The sequence below is a fragment of the Manacus vitellinus genome, unplaced genomic scaffold, assembly GCF_001715985.3.
Source record: "Manacus vitellinus isolate BGI_N305 unplaced genomic scaffold, ASM171598v3 scaffold_9_pilon, whole genome shotgun sequence".
NCBI classification, from domain to species: domain Eukaryota; kingdom Metazoa; phylum Chordata; class Aves; order Passeriformes; family Pipridae; genus Manacus; species Manacus vitellinus.
In genome coordinates this window covers 5,017,856-5,039,468 of record NW_021940917.1, presented here as the reverse complement: position 1 = coordinate 5,039,468, position 21,613 = coordinate 5,017,856, and the positions used below count along the sequence as shown (strand labels likewise).

Genomic DNA, 21,613 nt, shown 5'->3' with positions numbered 1-21,613 from the left:
CAGATCTGATGGATGCTACAAAAGCAAACTTTCAAGCTCCTGGAAGGAAAAAAATTGCAATAATTACCCATAAAAGCTTAGTGGAAAAATTTCTTCCATTGGTTCTATTAAAAAGTAATTAGTGCCTGTGCAACTGCCAAAAATTAGCAATTAACATTACTACATAGGAGAACACTGGCACTTAATCTGGTTAGTGTTCTCAAGGAACTCTCTAATGCACTAATGCTATCTGTCTATCTATCTGTCTTATGCACTTACATGGGTCCTATTACTATAATATATAGGCATTTAACAATCTTTAGTGCAGTTATTTTTATAACACCCTATTGAGGTCATGAAATACAGTCAAACCAAGTGCACAGATGTGGAGCCGAGTTTAGGCTATAAAGTTACACAGAATTTCATTTACAAAATCCTTTGTCAGGAGATATTTCCACGTGCACTATACTTGACATAAAACATAAAACTAAGTCAACAAAGGAAAAATTATTAACTTCAGAGTTTAATTTCAAATTTAAAATCTAATTCAGATATTAAAATGGTTTTCAAGAAAAGAATTTGCTGAAGCCGAAGTTTAAAGCCATAGACAGGAGTCATTTTGGAAGTTCACTGTAGCAACAATCCCCACTTCCAACTGAATTTAAAACTAATTCTTATTCAGCTAATGAAACTGGAAAGATGGTCTTCCTAGCAGCTGAACAGATGCACATGCAATGGAAGGACATCAACAGTTGAGCAAGACAGTTGAAAAATGTGCTGTGAACATGATAGACCTTCAAAACTGTCACAGTGATCATCTAGAGAGGTGACTAAAAGATCCAAAAGAAACCACATTTAAAACAAACCAACCAAGTAAGACAGAGAGTGTACTTGTGCATGTGTGCACATAAAGAACAGCCAACAGTATACACGTATCAAAACTGTGCTTAAACTCTGTTTTGCTTAAAAACTCTAACCTAAAAACACAGAAACTAAAAATCAACAAAAGACCAATTTAATCTGTTTTTCAGTTTCAACTGCTGACTTATTCATAATTTTAGCTATATGTAACCTAGCAATTTGTCACTTCTAAATCTAACAAAAACTTAAAAAAAACCCTCCCCTTCCCATCTTTCCAAGCTGTGAAGAGCCTTGCAACATACGCAAAACAAAATACATCACTGCATTCTGGTTTATGCTGCAACACAATTCAGGACTAAAAAACATCTTGGAGCAGTAGCTAAACAGTGTCTTCCCTAATAGTATATTATACCACAAGTTGCATTGCCTTTATAAAAAGAAATAAAACATTGATAATATCCAGTGAAAGAAATAAGGAATTACCATAAAAAGATAAAAAGAGGAAAAGATTCATATCTTCATTTTTAGTGTCCTTTTACTGCATAAAAAGTACACTACAAGAAAACTAAATGCATCATGGAAACAAAGTAGAGTGTCTTACACAGTTCATCTATGGGAAGAACTCCCTTTTTTGCAATAGGCTTATGTTTTTTATAAATTTCAATTTACAATTTTAAAAAGCATCTACCTGAGTTCCCTGATGCCTTTGCTTAATGAAAATTCCAGTAAAAAAGTGTAATTAGTCTCTTTTCACAGTACATGTGAAGCGCAAGCAAATTGCACTTCCTTATTTTTTCTTTTTTTTTTAACTCTCTTCTGAAAGATCATTCATAATTATAGAATAAAAGATTCTCTTTGAGTGTCATAGTATAATGAAAGGTGATTATTGATCAAGTTAACATAGTAAAACAAGTACACACTCTCTCAAGGTATGATGAATTTTTAATGAAAATAATTTAGATCATCTTCGAGAAATAAGATAGAACAGGACTGAAATTTAAACAAGGAGATTTATATAGTTTAGACTGTAGGAGAAAAAATAATATAATGGTAGTACAAAATGTTGATTTAATAACACTATGCAATTCAGATCATTTAAAATTATTGTTTACAGTTACTTTATTCAGTCATAAGTAAAAATATTTCCATAGCCTGATTAGACTCCTCAGATCCTGATATACTTTTAAAATAGCTAGTTGCTTATACCTGATGCTTTTGTGATCAGTGAGCATTACATGAGCACTACAAGATCCTTCTGCAAAAGCGTTTCCGAGAACTCAGAATAATGATAATAGAATCACTGAATCATAGAATGGCTTGGTTTGGAAGGGACTTTAAAGGTCATTTAGTTCCAACCCCCTGCCATACACTGGGGCACCTTCCACTATACCACATTGTTCAAACAGAAGGCTGAAATCTCTTCCCCAAAATACAGTCAGCTTTTTGCTGGTATTTTCTCCTGATTTTGACAGTACTTCAACTGAAAACAATTAACGAATAGGCAAACTATTACACTTCTTCATAATTGAGTTAACTAATTTCAGCTAGCTGCGGATTCATTTTGCGTAAACCACCTCAGAAATTATGAATATCAGTACCTCATTTCAGTTAAGGATTTGTTTCTAGATGTTGGTTTCAATATATGTTTCAGTTTTCCTAATCCACTTAAATTAATGCAAACTTTACGTGCCTTTAGTGCCCTTTCTACTGAATTCTAAAGCCTAAAAATTAGGGCAAAAGTTAGGATAAATGGGTCAAAATTAGAATTTTAGTTGGAGCCCCTGGCGCATATATTTGTGGTCCAGACTAGGACTGCACAGCATTTTCAACATAAGACCCACCTGACTGAACAGAAAAGGTCAAGCTGGCCCGAGACTAGAACAATATCTTCTCTTAACAGAGTCTTGGATCATTGTGTTGGAAGATACCAAAGCAACAGAGACTTTAAAAAGCCCTAAAGGGTGGCAGGGGGAAGATCCAGTAACCAATTGAAAAATTAATTTTGAACGTACCCTGATCTTCCCCCTGCCTCTGTTACCTAGCTTGGTGATACCACAGGAAGTCATTGCCACCAAAATTGTACCTACGTTGCAGATGTGTGTTTCTTATTTTCTGACCTGAAATAGTCATATCTGATTTGTCAAAGATAAACCTATTTCAGTTGAAGTAAGGAGATCCATAAAGTCCTTAATACACTGAAAATGAGGGCTTTACTGTTTCACATTTGGCATCCCCCAGTCTCGTGTCTGTGAACTGGAGATACTAACCCCTCACCTCATAGCAGTATTACGAAAATGAATTCATTAAACATCTATAAGACTTTCCAGCATCATAATGACACATCACAGAAAAGGTCAACAGGAAATTAATTCTTCATTCAGAAAAGCCCTAAACATCATGCTATGTATAAGGCATGGGCTATTACACCAAATAATTATAACAACATAGTACCACACAGCTAATTACATAGTAAGTATGAACCATCACAAAATACACCAAGGCAGAGTCTTATATAAAACAGCTATGGGAATGCAACTGAAAACTCCATCAAAACCAACTAAGAAACCATTTTAAGAATACAAACCATGAGCTTATGTTGCATCTCCTAGTTTAAAGTGAACCAAAACAGGAGAAAAGACCAACTCCATCATTTGGCACCATGCTGATAGTTGAGACATGTAGATCATTTTAAGACCTTGTGGTGGGGGGAAACAGTTTTCCCCCTGAAGTTATAAAATGGTAAAACCCCAGGGGGTGGTGACCCTTGAAGTTTTGAGGTTTTACCCAATGAACGCTTCTGCAAAATATAAACATATCACAAGCAGAACGGAAGAGAAGGTAGTTGTAGTTAGTTGTTAGAGAAGTAGCCATGTTGTAAAAGCCACAAGGAGTGAGGGCAGAAGCACCCTGGGGGGCTCTGGCCCCCCCCAGCCGGCAGCTGGGGGGGCTGCAGGGACTTGGAACAGCATAATGCTGGGCTAAGTACCTGTGGTTGAAAACTAAAGAAGTTTTCTCCACCATGAGTGGGCAGACGGAGCAGCGGCAGAGGCAGCAGCGGACAGAGAGCAGTGGCAAAGAGCCAACAGATAAGAACTGAAGAAGCAGCAAACAGCATGCAGCCAAGGAAGACACAGAGTTGTCTGAGAGAGCCGAGAGAGAGAGCCAGCAGCAGAGAGAGAACTGAGTTCTACAGAGAAAGTTTGGGTAAGAACTGAAACCAAAAACCCCCCAAACTCCTTGGAGACCCCTCACCTCCTGGAAGGGAAGGGTGAAGCGCAACATGCAGTGCAGAGAAGAGCTGAGAAGCTCAAAGCGTCCTGGAAAGCTGTGCCGGGACGGAGAAGGAATGCAGAGGGGGTGACCTTGGCCCCACCTCATCGCTGCTGCCGAGCTAAGCTAGCAGCCTGAGACAGAGTACAGGAGCTCTGGTAGAACTCCTGAGGCAAAGGCCTTCAACTGAAAGCTGCCCCAGATGTTCTGACTCAGGGGTGAATCCCCTGAGGAAGGGACCTTCATAGGGGTCTTACACCTCATGATATGACATGGTGACGTGAGTTTTGTCCCTGCTACACAATCCACAGAAGAGAAGACCCTCACTTGGAGATGACAGGACGAGGGGCTTGGATACCCCTGGTGTGTACTGGCAGAGATCCAGATACAGATGCTGCATGACAGGAAGAGAGCCTGCTGCCTTAGAGACTGCTGCTCTGAAAGTGGAAAGGATTCCTTCTTCCCTCTTGGACTTTTATTTGGAGGGGAGAAGAGATTTGATCCACTGTAAATACTTTTATGTCATGGTAGAGATAGCTAAGATTGTATATAATGTATTGTAGTATTTATTTGTACAGTCATTGTAATATATATTCCCTTTCCCCCATTCTGAGTCTCGTGTGGTGTTTGGAAAATCCATCTCACACTGAGTTGAGATGTGGGAGGGGGCTTGGACTAGGGAATTGGATTTTTAGGGCTCTCAAACCATGACAGACCTCTGGCACGCAAAGAAACAAGACAACTGACACTCATGATATGAAGGATATGAAAGACTGATGTACCTTTCACTAGAGGGTTTCACCCACTTAGAGATGAGAGTCCAGGATCCTGGGAGCCTTTTTATTCAGCCCTCCGAAGAAAAGGTCTTTAATACATAGATTCAGCTCAAAACTCTTAAACTTGGCATCTTCTTTCCAGAGCCCTCTAACATGCACATCTCAGGACACAGCTTTGTCATTGTATTAGTTTTTCACTTACGGTCATTTTTCCACACTCTTCTAACAACCTTTATGCAAAGGTAACTTGTACATGCAATTTAGGTACATCACAGCATCTTAACCCCAGTTTGTCCTGAACCTTCTCCTTTCATTGGAGCTACACATCTCTCCACCAAGTTAGCTCAGGATAGTGGCATGGCCTACTCAGGGGAGGAGGAGAAAAAGAATCAAACTTGTTATAGCAGCTCAGATGGAACATTTACATCCCGCGGTCCTGTCAGACAGGCTTCCGTGATCAAAAAACTATACTCTAGCAAAGGCTAGACTTCTTTGCTACAGTACAGAAAGGATGTGAAGGGGAGGGCTGGGGGAGGGAAGCTTTCAAGCATGAAGATGACAAGTATGATCAAACCCATAACATTTTCCCATGCTTATTGCTCTGAAGTAGAGCAGCTACTTAGTCTAAAAGAAAGGTTTTTCTAAAAAATAATACCAGCATGATATGGAATTCAGAATTGAAAAATTCTATCTGAACTACCTGACCTTTACAAAATAACTGAAGGTCAGATTTTATACTGGGAAGCACCTGGCAATCTAGTGATGTGTTACACTTTCTGCAACATTATGTTTGTCTATAAAACAAAATGAAATTAACAAAACCAAGTTAATTCTTCAGAATGGCATTTTATGCTTTTGTAAATATACCCAGTCATTTTGGACAGTGATCCTTTGGCATGAACATACAGCATCCCATAGCAAATTGGTCCTTCATACATTATTTTACTTCACTGATAGAATAGGTTTGTACCAACATGCAAAGACAAATGATTAATGTCACTCCCTCATAGAAGAAAACCACTTAAATTGCTGACTTCAGCTACTATTACTCTTACTTCTAATTGGGTATGCTGATATAACATTTCCCAGAGCCTGAAAAACCTTACCAGCAGTCTGCTGACTTGGGAAAGAGGAGGGGGGGTGAAATTGGTAGAGAGGAGATTCCAGTTCCAACAGAGAACTGGTCATGATTTCACTCTCTAGCCATGGTTTCACAACAGATGAAACCTAACCCTCAAGAAAGACAGGAAACACTGAGGAAGTTTACTGCCCTGATGAGAGAATTAAGGCATTGCCACAAGACAAAGCAGGCTAGGACACCTAACGGTAGTTAATTAGAAGCATTACTTTGTCTTAGAACAAGCATGAAATTTAAGTGATGTGAACAGCCTTTGTTTACTCTAAGATGTAATAAGAGAGGAGAAAAGAAAAAGGTATTTTGAAATATGCTTTTGGAGAATAATCATGGTCTGAGAAAACAGTCAGAGAAAATTCAGAACTACCATATATGCTTTCTTAATCATGTACAATGCAAGAATAATCTGATGTTCAAATATCCAAACAACAAAATATTAACAAAAGAATCCCCAAAGAAATAGAAACATGCGTAAGTACAAATAACAATAAGTGACTACTACTGTGGAAAAGTCAAAGTGGACATATTCCCTCACGAAAATAAGAGTGGCAATTTAAGGTGACTAAGAGGAAGTTTTTTCAGGAGGTGGGGAAAAAATAAAACTAAGAATAGCAAGGACAAAGAATAACAAGGATAAATTTCAGTGAAAATCTTTCTGAAGTTGTATTCCTGACATTTCAGATTTCCTTGCCAGATCACACAGACATTACTCAGACTCTGAAGATCAATATCAGTTTCCTTTACTTTGTGTCTTGCCTTTCTCAGTTCATCTCTTTGTAGGTTCAACTTCTGCAATATAAATTACTGTAGCAATAATTTAACACCAGAGTGTTGTAACCAATGTTTCATAAAAATCGTTAATAACAATTAGTCTTTGAACTTATCCGACCAACTAAACCTGCAGAATCTACTTTGTTGTCCAGTGCTCATTTGCTGGCATTGGCACTTCCCAAATCCAAATATGTCCATTAACACCTGCAACATTGTTATTACTGATGGTAATACACAAGTACTCCTGAGGGTGAAAGTAGACATATCCTTCTCAACCAGCCACTGCTTCAGTAAAAATTATACTTGCAGACCATTTCAGACCCTGTAAAAAGGGCAATAATAGAAATTACTCTGGCATATAATGACAGTAGATCAACATAATTAGACTCTAATAAATAATTTTAAAAACCCAAACATAAAGAGGTTTTGCATTTAAAAAACTTAGATGTTGACAGACTATAAGGAACTAACAGGGTTAACTGAGATGCTCATGAATCTAAATACAGAGAAGAATTTTCAAGTAAAAGTACAACATCAATCAGAAATATCATAGCCCTTCACTTCCAGAACTAACTTGGTTTGAAACTACCTCAGAGAGCACACAGAACTAAAAAGTCTGCTGTGACTTCATGAAAATAAAGACTGCACAATAAAGAAGAATATGCTGTTAAAGAGATAATTAACAACTTGAATTAGATTTTGCAACTGATATTAAGTAGTGAAAGGTTCCATAGAATCACAGAATCCTTAAGGCTGGAAAATACTTTTAAGATCAATTTCTGCTGGCAAGCTATGTCCTCAAGTACCATATCCACATGGTTTCTGAGCACTTCCAGGGATGGTGACTTCAGTCCCTCCCTGGGTTGTTTGTTCCAATGCTTTACAACTATGTCATGAAAAAATTTTCCTAATATCTAATCTGAACCTTCCCTGGTGCAAATCTTGTCTTGTCATTTGTTACCTGGGAGAAGAAACTGACATCCACCTGGCTACCACCTCCTTTCAGGCAGTTGTACAGAGTGCTAAGGTCTCTTGAATGTCCTTTTCTTCACGCTAAATAACCCTAGCTCTCTCAGCTGCTCCTTACAAGACCTGTGCTCCAGACCCTTCCCTAGCTTTGTTCCCCTTCTCTGGACTCACATCACCATCATAAGGTCTTTTTTTAAGTGTGAGGACCAAAACTGGACACAGGACTGAAGGTGTGGTCTCACCAGTGCCATGTACAGGGAGACAATATTTTCCCTGGTCCTGCTGGCCATACTATTTCTGATAAAGGCCAGGATGCTATTCATCTTCTTGGCCACCTGGGTACAATATTTGTTTATGTTAAGCCACTGTTAGCCAGCACCTCCAGCTCCTTTTCGGCTTGGCAGCTTTCCAGCCAAACTCCCCCCAGCTTGTAGTGCTGCATGCGGTGTTGTCACCCAAGGGCAGAACTCAGCATTTCACCTTGTTGAGCCTCATACCATTGGTCTTGGCCCATCTACCCAGCCTGTCCAGATCCTTCTGCATAGTCTTCCTATCCTCCAAAAGATCAACAACTTGGTGTTGTCTGCAAATTGCCTGAGTGAGTCCTCAATCCCCTCATGCAGGACATCAGTGAAGATATTAAACAGCACTGGTCCCAACACTGAGCCCTGGGGAACACAACATGACTAGCCACCAGTAACTCCATTCACCATCACCCTCTAGGCCCGGCCAGTTTTTCACTCAGAAAAGAGTACACCTGCTATGTTCCTGAAGAAGCCAGTTTCTCCAGGAGGACACTGTGGGTGACAACATATATACAGCCTCTCCCTCATCCACTAAACCAGTCACTTGGTCACAGAAGAAGACGCTGAAGAATTGAGATGGTGTCTCACCTGGAGAAAAGGAGGCTCAGGGGGGACCTATCCCTTTGTTCTACTGACTGGAAATCCACTAGTTCACAGAGCTCTGCACAGAGGGTCATCACGGAACGGCTACCACCAGGCAACTTCAATGCAACCTCAGGATGCAGGAAAACAGATAGTTCCAGCAAAGATAAGCAACACTGTGCAAAGCTCTGACTAGACCTCACCTACAGGATTGAACACATTTCTATGAAGACCAAGTCAACCAAAATAGAGATAGAAAAGATCTGTTTCACCAAACGGAGAGTCTACCAAAATAAATAAAAAAATATATTCTTTACTAGTGTACCAACATAGATGTACAGCCAGATGAAGAAATATTAAAGAGCTACCAGAGCTGAGTGTCAACACTAGCACAAAGAAACCACAACAACCTAGGTGTTGTTATTAATTTGTCATTAATTGTTTGCCCACTGAAGTTTTTTGACCTAGATTAAAGAGTTTCCAGCCACAAAAGCACTGTACTATGTCCCCTGTCTGTATCAACTGGCAGTCTGCAACAGAAAGCACGTGAAGACTCCAAGAATATCTCCTTCACCAGAAGAAAATCTTAAAGACATATCCATCTGCTAGGGTGCTACATCAGAAGAAAGTAAGATGCTGACATCTTGTCCTCTAGCCATACAGGCTACCAAAGTCTAACACTAAGTTCTTCAAGGAAAAATTCCACAGCATTCTACAAGTCTATAGTTACCATACAAAAAGCAAGGAAACAATTTAATCTGTTCAAAATAGACATTTAATTATCAAAAAAATCTACTTGTTCAAGATTTAATTGCAGTGTATTAACATTTATGTAGCAGATAACTATGTTTCATTATGTACAAGAAACCATGCAAACAAGGAAGATATATCATATCTGTAATTCACAGTGACAAAACTGATGCCTCATTCTTGATTAGTAAATTAAACTGAGAAATAACAGATGAACATGGCACAAGCACTCTGCCTTGATTTTTAGAAAATTAAGGCTCAATAATGTTTCAAATTCCCTCTGGGCCTTGCCACTCTTTCAAAAGATAGTGATAAAAAACCAAAAGTAATTTGAAAAACTGTCACATTACACCAGGATGTTATGAGATGTCACTCTAAGAAGTGGTGAAAACTAAACAAAAGCACACTTCACATTTAGTACATGATCCACAAGATCTTCCTTCTTTTCATAATAGATTGTTATTAACTACAGCTGATTGCATAATACGAGGCATCAAGTCAAGGTCACTTACATTTTCTCAAAGAAAGTATGAGTCCAAAGGGTTATTTATTAACTTTTAATTTTAGTGTTTTATTTTATGCCCTGGATTGACTAATACTTGTTAAACATACAAACTCAAAAATAATTTATATTCTAAGACAGATATAAGTTTATAGCAGACTACCAAATTATTGAAACAATAACTGACTAGTTATATTTAATATTCTGTTGAAGGTATCATAAAAGTAGCTCCTGTTTTTAAGATGACATCCGCTAAGTAGACTTTGACTTTGATAGAACTAATTTATTTTTTTTTTTATTCGTAAGAAACTTCAATTAGATATTCATGATGCCGGCCAAGTGCTCATCTCTTAGAAATAGTATACAGCAGTCATTCATCAAAATACAGTCAGTTTTTTCTACTGGGATGCTACCTGTCATACTTACAATCTGGCACTAAATAGAAAAGATTAATTATTGAATAGAAGGTTTTAAACTACCTTTAAGGACTTTCAAAATTTAGAAGATATTTTTAGAGATTTTTAAAGGACATTTTCATCAGTTACATGATACCAAATGTAAAATTTCTATGTATGTCTAGCTTTATTCAATCTCAGTCTACAATTCCTTGGTATGCAATGAACTTGAGGCTTAGATAAAAGAATTGGAACCTCATCATTGCAGTTTATACATATTACTGTCTATAGAAGTACTGGGTTTCTAATTTCTCCTGAAGTTAGATATGTGAATCCAAGACACCAGTTTCGCACACACCAAATCTCCAGAATGACTGGCACTGCTTACAGACAACAGTGCAGTCAATACAAGATGGCACAGCTCTAGCAAAGTCAAAGCTGTATCACATCAGCTTGCTAAGATTTAAGAACATCTAATCAAAATAATTAATTAAGGTGTTTGCATACCATTTAAAGTGCTTACAATTCAATAAATAATTTCTCACTTTCTATGAATTTTATTTAATACACAGAATCAAATCACCACCAACAGGAAAACAAGCACATGCAAACCAACCGTCAACAGGAAACAACAAAAAATAATAATCATAACCTCTTCATTTTTTTGCTTGAACATAAACATCCCACCCTGATCGAACATCAGTTTCCTGTAAGTCTTACCATCTGCACTTTGATTTCAAGAAATTAGGTTTTTCAGCTAATTTAAAAATTTCAGATAAAGAAATATCTATTGAGGGAAATTAATGTTTGTGACATACCATTTTTAATGAATATATACCTGATTTTTTGAGTTTGAGTGTGCAAGTCCGGGTTCCCCAGTACAAGACAGATATGAACAAAAGGACCTAGTTCAGGAAAGGGGTTGGAAGATAACTAGGGGGTTGGAGCATCTGTTATAGACTTGATTAGAAGGAATAAATGAGACAACAGAGGGCACAATTAGAAATACATGAAATTCTACTTAAACACAAGACAAAACATTTTTACCATAAGGGTGATTCAACACTGAAATAGGTAATCCAAAAAGGTCATGGAGTCACCACCCTTGAAGATATTCAAGATGGTGATCCTAAGAAACCTGCTCTAGTTGACCCTTGAATGGGTTGGACAATTTCCAGGAGTCCTTTTGAACTTCAACCAGTCTGTGATTCTATATTAAAAAATAAATATATCTGCTCCAATTATTTGCCCAATAACTGCTGAACTTTCAGTAGTTAATTTAGCTGAAAATCTCAGTGACAAACCATACAAAGAAAGAATTACACTTTGTTTTATTACACCACAGTAAAGAAAAAACATACTGACCTTGATTTTTCGCATCTTCACAAATAATTTTATACAGAAAGGACAGTTACATGGGTATAAACCAAAAAAATACAATAGAGAATTAATTTCTTCTTCTTTCTTGTTTTCAGTTTGTTAGCTTTTAGAATCTGCATCCTTCAAGCCACGTAAACTGCCTGCTTTAACACAGTGACATTTCCAGTAAAGTATGAATCGTTATTAGATACCAAAATTTTGCATATTTTAAATACTTATCTAATTTTCTGCAGTTGGGTGAAAAGCTCAAATCTAGTTTTTGGTAGTCCTGGAGCACCCTGCAGCTGGTCTAGCTTTAAATACATAGCAAACTTCTCACACTTATTTTCCTAAGATTTTCCTAATCTTCTTCTGCTTACAAGGCAAATGATTATAGTGCAAATAAGGATGTCATACTCTACTTTTACCTTGAAGCTCTTCACTCAAAGAACTGTAAATAGACAACAAAAAAGAGAAAAACATAATATCATCAGGGGTGAAGGACTGAAACAATGACTTGGATTATTAAAAAAAAAAATCAAGGAGAAAAAACTGAAAAGTTTTAAAATTACAGGATTTTTCACATTACTGAGAAATAATCTACAACGAAATCTGGAAATGATTCAACATCAGTGCTCTCAGTCTTCATAACGCAATGTGGCACATGCTGCATGAAACAACAGATGAGTCTGTTAACCTTTAAAAACATATACTATAGTTTTTACAAAAGCAACAACTGATGGTATTACTACTGTTTGGAGGCAATTATTCCTCACTACCTTCCATCAGCTGTAGTGCAACAATTTTAAACTAAACCAGAATGCCAGCAGCTAAGCCAGTAAGACCTCTCATGCGTCATTCTACACACACACGACCTGACAGAGGGAGGTTGGAGAGAGAGAGAGGATTTTCTCAGTCCTTCCACAATGAAAGCAGGGTCTGCTTTGATTCTTCCGCTGGGTACAATAATAAATGGCATTTTGAAGGCAGCTACAGCAAGAATGACCAGTCAATATTGCATAGAGCTGGACAGGAACTCTATGGAGGAGGCATGGTATCAGCTGCAGCCCTTATCATACATTCGTACCTCAAGAAGAGGTAACATTTTACTCATTAAAAACACAATGTACATCAACTGCTATTTACTGCTTCTATTAAAAAACAAACAAACAAAAATGCCGACTACTAGCAAAGGAAAACAAAGCCTGCACAGCAAATACTTGAGTTACCCTGTGAGGTTACTGAACATTTAGAACACTGGCCTTTCAAAGAACAAGTATAATATACAGAGAAGACTACGAGGTGTCAATGTTTTGCAGCTCTAAAAGAAATGAAAACTGGAAGAAAATAGTGATACTCATTCATAAAGGTATTGCAAAAGAGGTATTGTGGGAAAGTACTCTTTAAACTCAAGGACAACATTAGCATCTCTCCCACAGCTACCACAAGGAGTACTAATTATTTGTGTACAGCACGTGTACAACATGTGAGCAGCAATTTGGCTGGAATTTTTGACTGGAAGTGGGAAGGGTATTCCAGAACTTTGTCCAGTGTGAATAATGGAAACAGAAGCTTTGCATAATTTCCAGAGGAAACTGCCAAAGATATTCCAAACATCAATGATGGTGTTCAACCAAGTCACTGGTATTGCATAATGCATTCATATATACATGTGGCAGCAACTGATTCCTCTAAATTCTGAAGTTTTAATAAAAATTATGCAACCCAAAACTAACTTACATCACTCAAACTTAAGTTTTGTTCCTTCCAAAGTCAATGGAACAAATCTGACTGCAACAGACAGAAGTTTGTACCTTACTATTTTTGTTTTCTTTATCATGGTCAGTACTGGACAGACTGTGTGAAATTCAAATTTAAAAAAAAAAAAATATATATTTTCACTGTGGCACTGTTTTTATTTGAAAATTGAATTTATATATGTTCTAGTTAGTTCCCCATTGTATAATACATTGCTCTCAGAAGCCCAGTAGTACATACAAGGAATGAAGTAGTTGACATGGATGTTCATAAAACAGCTAGCACAAATTGACAGTATGCTTCCCTCTGTCAAGCCTCTTGATACTGACAAGCAATTCTCTATATGTACACTACTTATTATTTTCTTTGGGTTACACAATGCAATTACTAACTCTTGGTAGCTTTGGTTACAAATGATATGTGGAGGATCTTCACCTTGTCATGTATTGGCATATAAACGTTCCTGACAACCTTAACACATGGGGTTTTTTTTAAGGTTCACCATTACCTTTTAGCTCCATTAGCTTTATTGACACTACTAGTGTAAGAGTTTTATCTTATTATATTGCACATTTTATTATCTATAACTGTATAAATGCTTCATAGGCCACAAGAAATAAATGGAAAGAAAAATTACAATTCAGTTATCTGCAATGACTATTTATGGCCTTCTTTGGATCCCTGGGTAGATCACAATAAAGTTGCTGTGCAGTGTTTCTCTTACATAATGAATCATACACTGCAATCAAACATCCAGGTACGGTTCATGATTGCATTTGGCATTAAGGAACATAATAAGAAATCAGAAAAAAAAAAGTCTTGCAAGTTTTGGAATGGCATATTCCTTCACTCATACACCTTGGTCCTGGTGCCTGAACTGGATCACAATCCCAGCCACAGCAATAAAAATTACGAAGAAGCTTCTGTCCTTCTCATTTCTGACCAGGATCTGCATATACAGACAGTGTATCCACTGAAGCAAGACTCCAGAAGGAACACTGTTAAGCAGGCCTGCATCCAGGATCCAGATATAAGTAGAGCATCTGCATTTATTGGATTTTTAATGGTAGGAACAAATATGCTCAAAAACCTCTCCCTTCAACTGCCACTGCATAGTAAAAAGAGTGGTAGGTCCTTGACACCTGGAGAGAATACAAAGAGGAGAAGAGGCAAGAATCAGAAAGAGAAGAAGGAATAGATTAAAATGCTTTGGTATTGTTCTACCTACCCTTAGATTTCTATATAGTATATCCTATAACTATGCTGTAATAACTCCCTGCCTCAGCTCCATGCAGCAGCATGAACCCAAAAGATTTTTTATATTGTTGTTTGTATTGCTGCCTGCACATCAGAGATACTGATACATGACTGATTGTTGCCGCTCCAATCATTTGTATTTGGTAGATACAAACTGGAGCCTCCTATTTTCTGGATTAACAGGCAAGAACCTTCCTACCATCTTCATTGTTATCAGAACACAAAACCAAAAATGGAATGGAAAACACTGATGTTGAAATTGTAAAACACTTCTGCAGGCCTGATTCAGAAATTAAGACTACAAAATACATGACCACTCTCCACTTAAGAGAATGATGACTGGCCTGGTTATGAAATCAGGTTGTCTATCCCCTAACAAACTTTGTTATGGTGTTTGGGGGGAGGGGGATTGGTATCTGCTAATTTCATCACTTAGAAAATATTATTTGTTAAGTCATGCTTAAATTTTATAGATCAAATCTTTATGGATAATAAACACATCAGTTAGATGACAGAGAATTATGCACTCATTCCATCAGCAAGACATTTTCACAGGATTTAAAACAGAGGAGGTAGATTCAAAAGACTGGAAATTTACTGATCCATGTGCAACGCCTATGAGGGCTTCTGTTTCTCCTGAACCTCCATTTTGGATTATTCTAAACATTGGCAATAGCTACACAGCTGCTTCCTTTTGATAAAAGGTTGAAGAGTATTTAGCCAATTAAAAGCTATGCAAATGTCTCACACATAACTTCCAGGAATTTGTTCTGCACGATGAATTTTTATTGCTACAAAAAGTATTTATCAAATTATTTAGTTAAGTATTTCCTTAATGAAAACAAGTGCAAGGCTACAGAAATGTGCAACATTATCATAAAATGTGAAAGCAGGGAAGTCTTAAAAATTACAATATCAGTATTAAGATAACATAAATCTCTGTGCCCTGTTGTCTGCAGCTGCAAATGCACATCTCCTACAATCCCTTCTGAAGTCATCAGAGAATTAGGGCTACATCATGCATTTTACAATCAATATAATTTAGCACACATCTTCTGGTTTCCAGCTGGACATTATTTAGGTACCGGACAGATAAGTATCAACTCCAAAACAAGACTTTATAATAATCACCTTTCTAGACAGACTTCAGTGAAAAAAGTCTTTTATTCAACACTCTGGAGGAGAACCAAAGTTTAAGGCTCCGCCAACCTGATTTTGAAATAATCTGGACTAAAGGAATAGAAAGTGTTACTCAATCCTCTGGCACTCCTTTGATTTTTCTTTGGAATATTCATCAAATAAGAGCCACTTAATCCATTTCAACATAAAAACACATCCTGTTGTTGCTACACAGCCTCAAGATGTTTCTCTTTAGCAAGGAGACAAAAGGGGCCAAGCCTCCCCTAAATTAACTGCACCCTAGAGAAGACTGCCATACACCAGCTGAGACTCTGGACTCAGCATCGCTCCATCCTATCATATCTCCCTGTCACCCCAATTCTGCAACCTTAATCTTCTGTGGTTACCTCAGCCTAAGCAGAAAAGACCAATAAATAAAGGGGGAGGGGAGTGAGGGAGGTGGGAAGGAAGAGACAGATGTTGCACTTCTGAGACACAGTAACTCTTAAAATGTACTAGTTTTAATCCACATGATTTAGTCACATGCTTCTACAGTATATTTATAAACTTCATGGTTTGTGCATCTGGATTTAACATCCCATCTTCTATCCACTCCTCCTTTTCCCCTTTTTAAAAACAAAACAAAAAAAGCTAAAGAACCAATTAGAAAAAGCTTCAGAACAAAGGGCAGATGCAAATGTAAGTAAACCATCATAAGCTAAATGTAACAAGGCATAGAAGTCCTGTACAGCCATGCTCTTTACTGTTATAGAACAGTTTACTTTGAAGCAATGAAACCGTATTTCAATTTGACAGCGTTTTGACCATAAAATCTTACAAAAGAAGACTGAAGGATGCCAGAAGACATCCAGTTTATCACAATACCTAAAGTGCTATTTCAAGTATAATCATAATTTATATTTAAGGTTAACAAATATGTAGGCATAAATAGAAAAAAAATTGTTTTACAAATTATGTATATCACAAATAAATATTACACCAAATTTTCTACTCAGAACTATTACTGGAACTGCACCAAAAAAAAAACCTTCATGTCCTACCGCTATACCAGAATTGAAGACTTCTGAAATAGTAATAAAAAGAATGAAATGCTCTTTTCAGAATACCATATTCCTAATAGAAAAATAAAATAAAAAAACAAACCACCAAACAGAAAACGTTGTAGCACAACAGCTAGACTGCAGCAGGGGGGAAAGGTAGCAATAACATTTCCAGAAAAACAGAAAAACACAATTTGTAGTGAAAATGGAAAGTATAAACTTACATCCACTAGTTTATCCCTTTGACTGATCCTACAGTAGGGAACCTAAATAAAGGACAGGTATATTTCTGTATGTAATACACCAAAACTGACTATAGGCTAACTTCGCATAAGCTTTAATGGATGAGCTGTCAGTGCTTTCTAACATCTACAATCTATGAAAGAGACTGATGATTAGCTTATAATATCATCAATTAACTTACTTTCACCTAAAAAGTATACACTGCAGTTATGTCTTAACGGTTTTGAACAGATTGAGTCCATACTACAAAGGTAGCCAACTGAAGGTAGTCAGATGTCAAACTTTTGCAGACTTTTCAAAATAAATATCATACGCAGTGTATTTAACAGATAATGATAATATTGCAAGCAAGGAGATGCATGTGTATTCAATTCTTGCTTACTGAACTATCACAGCTATCATCTTTGTAAGACTTATTTGGTGAAAAGCATTACTCAAAACCTCGTGTAGCTACAATCAAGATTTAACTATTCTTTTTATAAAAACACTTTTATTTTCTCAAAACAGATGGTTTTGGCAATCCTGCCACCCTTCAACAGGTACACGCTACTTAGGAGAGTTACAGCTCCACTTCTCTACAGATTTCTCCATCAAGCAGAGGTAAATCCATTTCTCTATCACAGATGCAGTCAACCACAACCGACAAGTTTGCTTAGATAAAACATGCCACAGTAAATGATGATATATGATCTCCACTTACAGCAATCCTGTTTGCTCACTAGAAGAAAGCTAGGGCTGATTAAGTGCGGCGAACGATTTACATTCATGGGACAAAGCACATTACATCCTCTCCAGGTCCTGAAAATGTTCTTCTGCAGCAACAGAAGCCAGTTTGCACCATCAGTCTTAAAAACTGGTGTAAGAGCTGCTCTACAATGTTTACTCCCACTTCAAAATACCTCAAAAATTACAAAGCATAGGCAGCAGTACATTAAGGAAAATAGAAATTATAGATATATTAAAAAAAAAAAAAAGGAAAAATCTGGAATCGTGAGTGAGAAAGGAGCCTAACAGCTGTGATTAGTGAGCCATGTGTTTATACATCTTTCAACATTATACAAAGCACTGGGTGAATTTCAGACTGCCTCAGATGGCACAAGACTGTTGAATGAAACTTGTTGACAATGTTGTTAAAATAGAAAACTAATATTTGATAGCAAAAAATCACAGCCTGTTATAAATGTCAAATACAGGATTATAAAGCAATGCACAGAGATTCTAGACTTGAATTTCGGTGCATAATCCAACCATCTGTCGACCAGTTGTGTAGCAAAATCAAGAGAATGTAGAAATCTCCAAAAGGACAGCCAAATTCTCATCCTTCGGCTACTGCATTTCCCTGCTTATGAACATGCCCGCGGTAATCGCACTCTGCCTGCAGATTAACCTGAGAAAGATGACACTCGCCACCGGCAAAAGAGAGATTGCAAAGGCAATCTTGCCAGATAAAGAAGATAAACAGGGCGCTCAGCTCCCAGTGAAGCAGGCTGCAGAGGCGGAAGCAGACTTCCCCAAGCCGGTGCTGCCGGCGCCGGGCACGGACCCTTCGCCAAGGGCGGCGGGTGCGCGGGTCCGGAGCCACTCAGCCCGGCCCGGGGGGGAAATGAGAGCCAGGCTGCTCCCTGGGGGTGAGCGTGGGGCTGCACGGTGCAACCCGAAAGTTAAACCCGCTGCAGCGGGAGTGCGGTCGTTCTTCACTCCTCTCCCACCGTCGGGATGCCGGCCCGGAGCAGCCCGGAATAGGACAGGGCTGCGAGTCCCGCAGCTCCCCCGAACACCCTCCTTGCCCAGCAGGAACCTCGCAGGAGAGGCACCCCCGGCCTCCTGGTTAAAAATAAAACTCCGAGGGATTCGCCGAGGTGGGAAGTTCCCAGGCAGAGCCGCCTCGCAGCCGAGGGGAGCACGCCCGGCGACGGGGCGCCTGGCACTCGGGACACGGGGCTCCAACCGCGCTCCTCGTCCCATCCCAGAACGCCGGGCGCCGCACCGAGGCTCAGCCGCCCGCCCCTGGATGCGACTGGGAGCTACCCAGCCTGGACACCAGTTGCTTGACCCGCGGTGAAGAAGCGGCGAAAGGAGCCCGGGGGTGGCAGCGGAGCTGCGCCGGGAGCCGGACCCCGGCCTGCGGGCGATGGGGCTCTCGCCCCATACGGGGCAGACCGGAGGTCAGCCCGCGCAGCCCTTCGTTTCTCACCTCCTTAAGTTCCTTGGCGACATCCTTCAGGTCCCCCAGGACTAATTCCAAATCCTCCACGATGATCTTGATCTGCTCCTTCACCTTGGCTTTGGAGGCTGCCGGCGGCCCCTCGGACGGCGAAGAGGAGGAGGATGCGGTCCCCTTGGACTGGGCGGACATCCTTTGGGGCAGCCCGGCGAGGCCAGCGGGGCACGCAGGTCAGGGGAGCGCGGCGGTCGCGGCCCCCGGCCCCGTCCCTCCGGCTCCCGGAGCTGCCGCAGCCACTGCGCCGCCGCCGCCTGCCCCGCCCGCGCATCCCGCGCGGGGGGCCGCGCCGCGCCGCGCTCGCGCCGGGCGGCCGCGCTGTGCAGCTGCTGCCATGGGCTCCGGAGCGGCGCGGGGGCCCGCTGCAGCCCCGCCGTGCGCCGCGCCTGCGCCTCGCCCCGCCCGCGCCCGCCGCCCGCGCCACCACCGGCCCCGGCACCGGCCCCGGGCGGCGGAGAGGGGCCGGGGGAGGAGCGCCACCGCCCGCGCTCCGGAGGGGCGGGGGAGGCAAGGCGGCTTCTGCGGAAGAGAGACTCTCCCGCCTCCTCCGCGCCTCAAGGCCCGCGGGGGTGAGTGGGTTGCGCTGTGTCTCCCAGAGAGTGCACGGTGCTGTATCGCCCCTGGAACCCCCCCCAGCGCGCACGCACCGGGGGTCCTTGGGAGCGGGGACGGGTCGCACAAGCTCTCCGGAGAAAAATACTTAGCCCCCAAAATAGCCCCTCAAAAAGGAAACACTTTTCGTGGCTGGCTCATTGAATAATTCCTGTCGAAGGAGGCAAAAACAGTGCCTGTTTCTGGTGATAAAAGTCGTAATTGGGAAGAGACACTCACATACCCCTGTACTGTAAAGTGACTACTTCGGCTCGCCTGGAGTGTACATTGCTTAGTTTGAACTTTGCTGCTGGAATGAAGTTATGAGGAAGGACACTGTTCTGTAAAAGCCACAGAATTGGTAAAAGGCGTCTGCTCACCCCTGTATACTGCCATGCAAAAACGCAGGGGTCGGTAGACCCTATTCTAGTTGGGAAAGAAAGGTTGTGTCTCTCATCAATAGAAATAAAAATGCACGTGAACCAGATTATCTTTCATGAATGTGCTATCAGGCTCTTTCTCTGAACTACAGGCCAGTGCAGCTTTAGAGCACTCACTTTCCCTGGCGCTATTCACAGAGTGATCTATGGGGCAAAATGAAGAGATTGCAAGATATCACTCACCTCTAGTGGTTTTTCATCTTGCTGCAAAAGAGGTAAAAGGAGTTGGTTTAGGTATTCCTACCTCCCACTAGCTATGAACAGCAAGGAGGCATGCAGCCAAGCCCTGCTTTGAGGGTTGCCCTGCATGGCTGCAGCTGACTTTGATGTTGTAAGTGTTTCTGAGAGTTTTGGCAGCCTGAAATGTTTTAACCTAGCTAAAGCAGGAAGGGAAAAGCAACCTTGCCCAGAATGTTGTGTCTGCACGTGGTAAAAATCTTCCCAGTTTGTCTCTGGGAAGATTGTGGGACTGGGATATGAATAGAGAGGGCCTGACAGCACCTGTTACTGTCTAGCATTAACTGTAATTGTCTCTCCACATTTTGTCACTATAAAATCTGTGGTGTTTGGCTGAAATAATTTGTTAGTGGGCATATAGTGCAATTTTTTTCCCCAGGTGTTTTAAAGACCTTTCAAACAATTTCAATGAGACCGTGTTCAAGGAGAGCCCATGTCTTTCCTCTTGATTTTCAAGTAAAATGGAAGATTTCTTTTTCATCTCACTAAAGTAAAAGTTCTTCCAACACTGACTTTTAAAAGCATTCCTTTTGGTTATTTTTACTTAACTGTTTCTATATGAGCAACAACATCATATGATTTTTGAAGCTAGCTAAGTAATACAGTCAGAATTTCCAAACTGCAGTCACCACTAAATTAGGAAGAAAGAAACCCACAAGTTGTTGAATAAGTTTTAAATATGTTTGAATATTATTCCTCAAGGGCATTGTATGAACAGAAAAAAATAAAACATTTACAGAAAGCTATTAGTGAAATCATCTGTGTAGACACCTGTACATATCCAGTTTTTAGAGAAAAAAGCCTATTTTCTGAGAAAAGTTAGTTACTATACAACAGTATACTGTACATACCTACACATAACATGGCTTACATGGGTAAGTGATGGTTTCTACCATATTACTGTAGAAATAATCAACATTGTCACAAATTGCTACCAGATTTGCTACAGACCCTGTCCAGTCCAATTGGGAATTCATTATTAAATATACCTCTCATACACAATTGCTTACATTTTATATACTGTCTCAGTAA

At 39.8% G+C, this 21,613-nt stretch overlaps 1 protein-coding gene across 2 annotated transcripts in view; it reads right to left on the bottom strand.

Moving 5' to 3' along the window:
- The window catches only part of PRR16 (proline rich 16), a 142,463-nt gene extending 123,015 nt beyond the window's left edge, over positions 1-19,448 (bottom strand). Inside the window, exon 1 of one of the 2 annotated variants that reach the window (XM_008923291.3) lies at positions 19,287-19,448. In XM_008923291.3, the coding sequence (XP_008921539.2) occupies positions 19,287-19,448 (162 nt within the window). The remainder of the gene's footprint in view (positions 1-19,286) is intronic. The other variant, XM_018085835.2, reaches the window with a different exon arrangement.
- Positions 19,449-21,613: the final 2,165 nt, after the last annotated feature.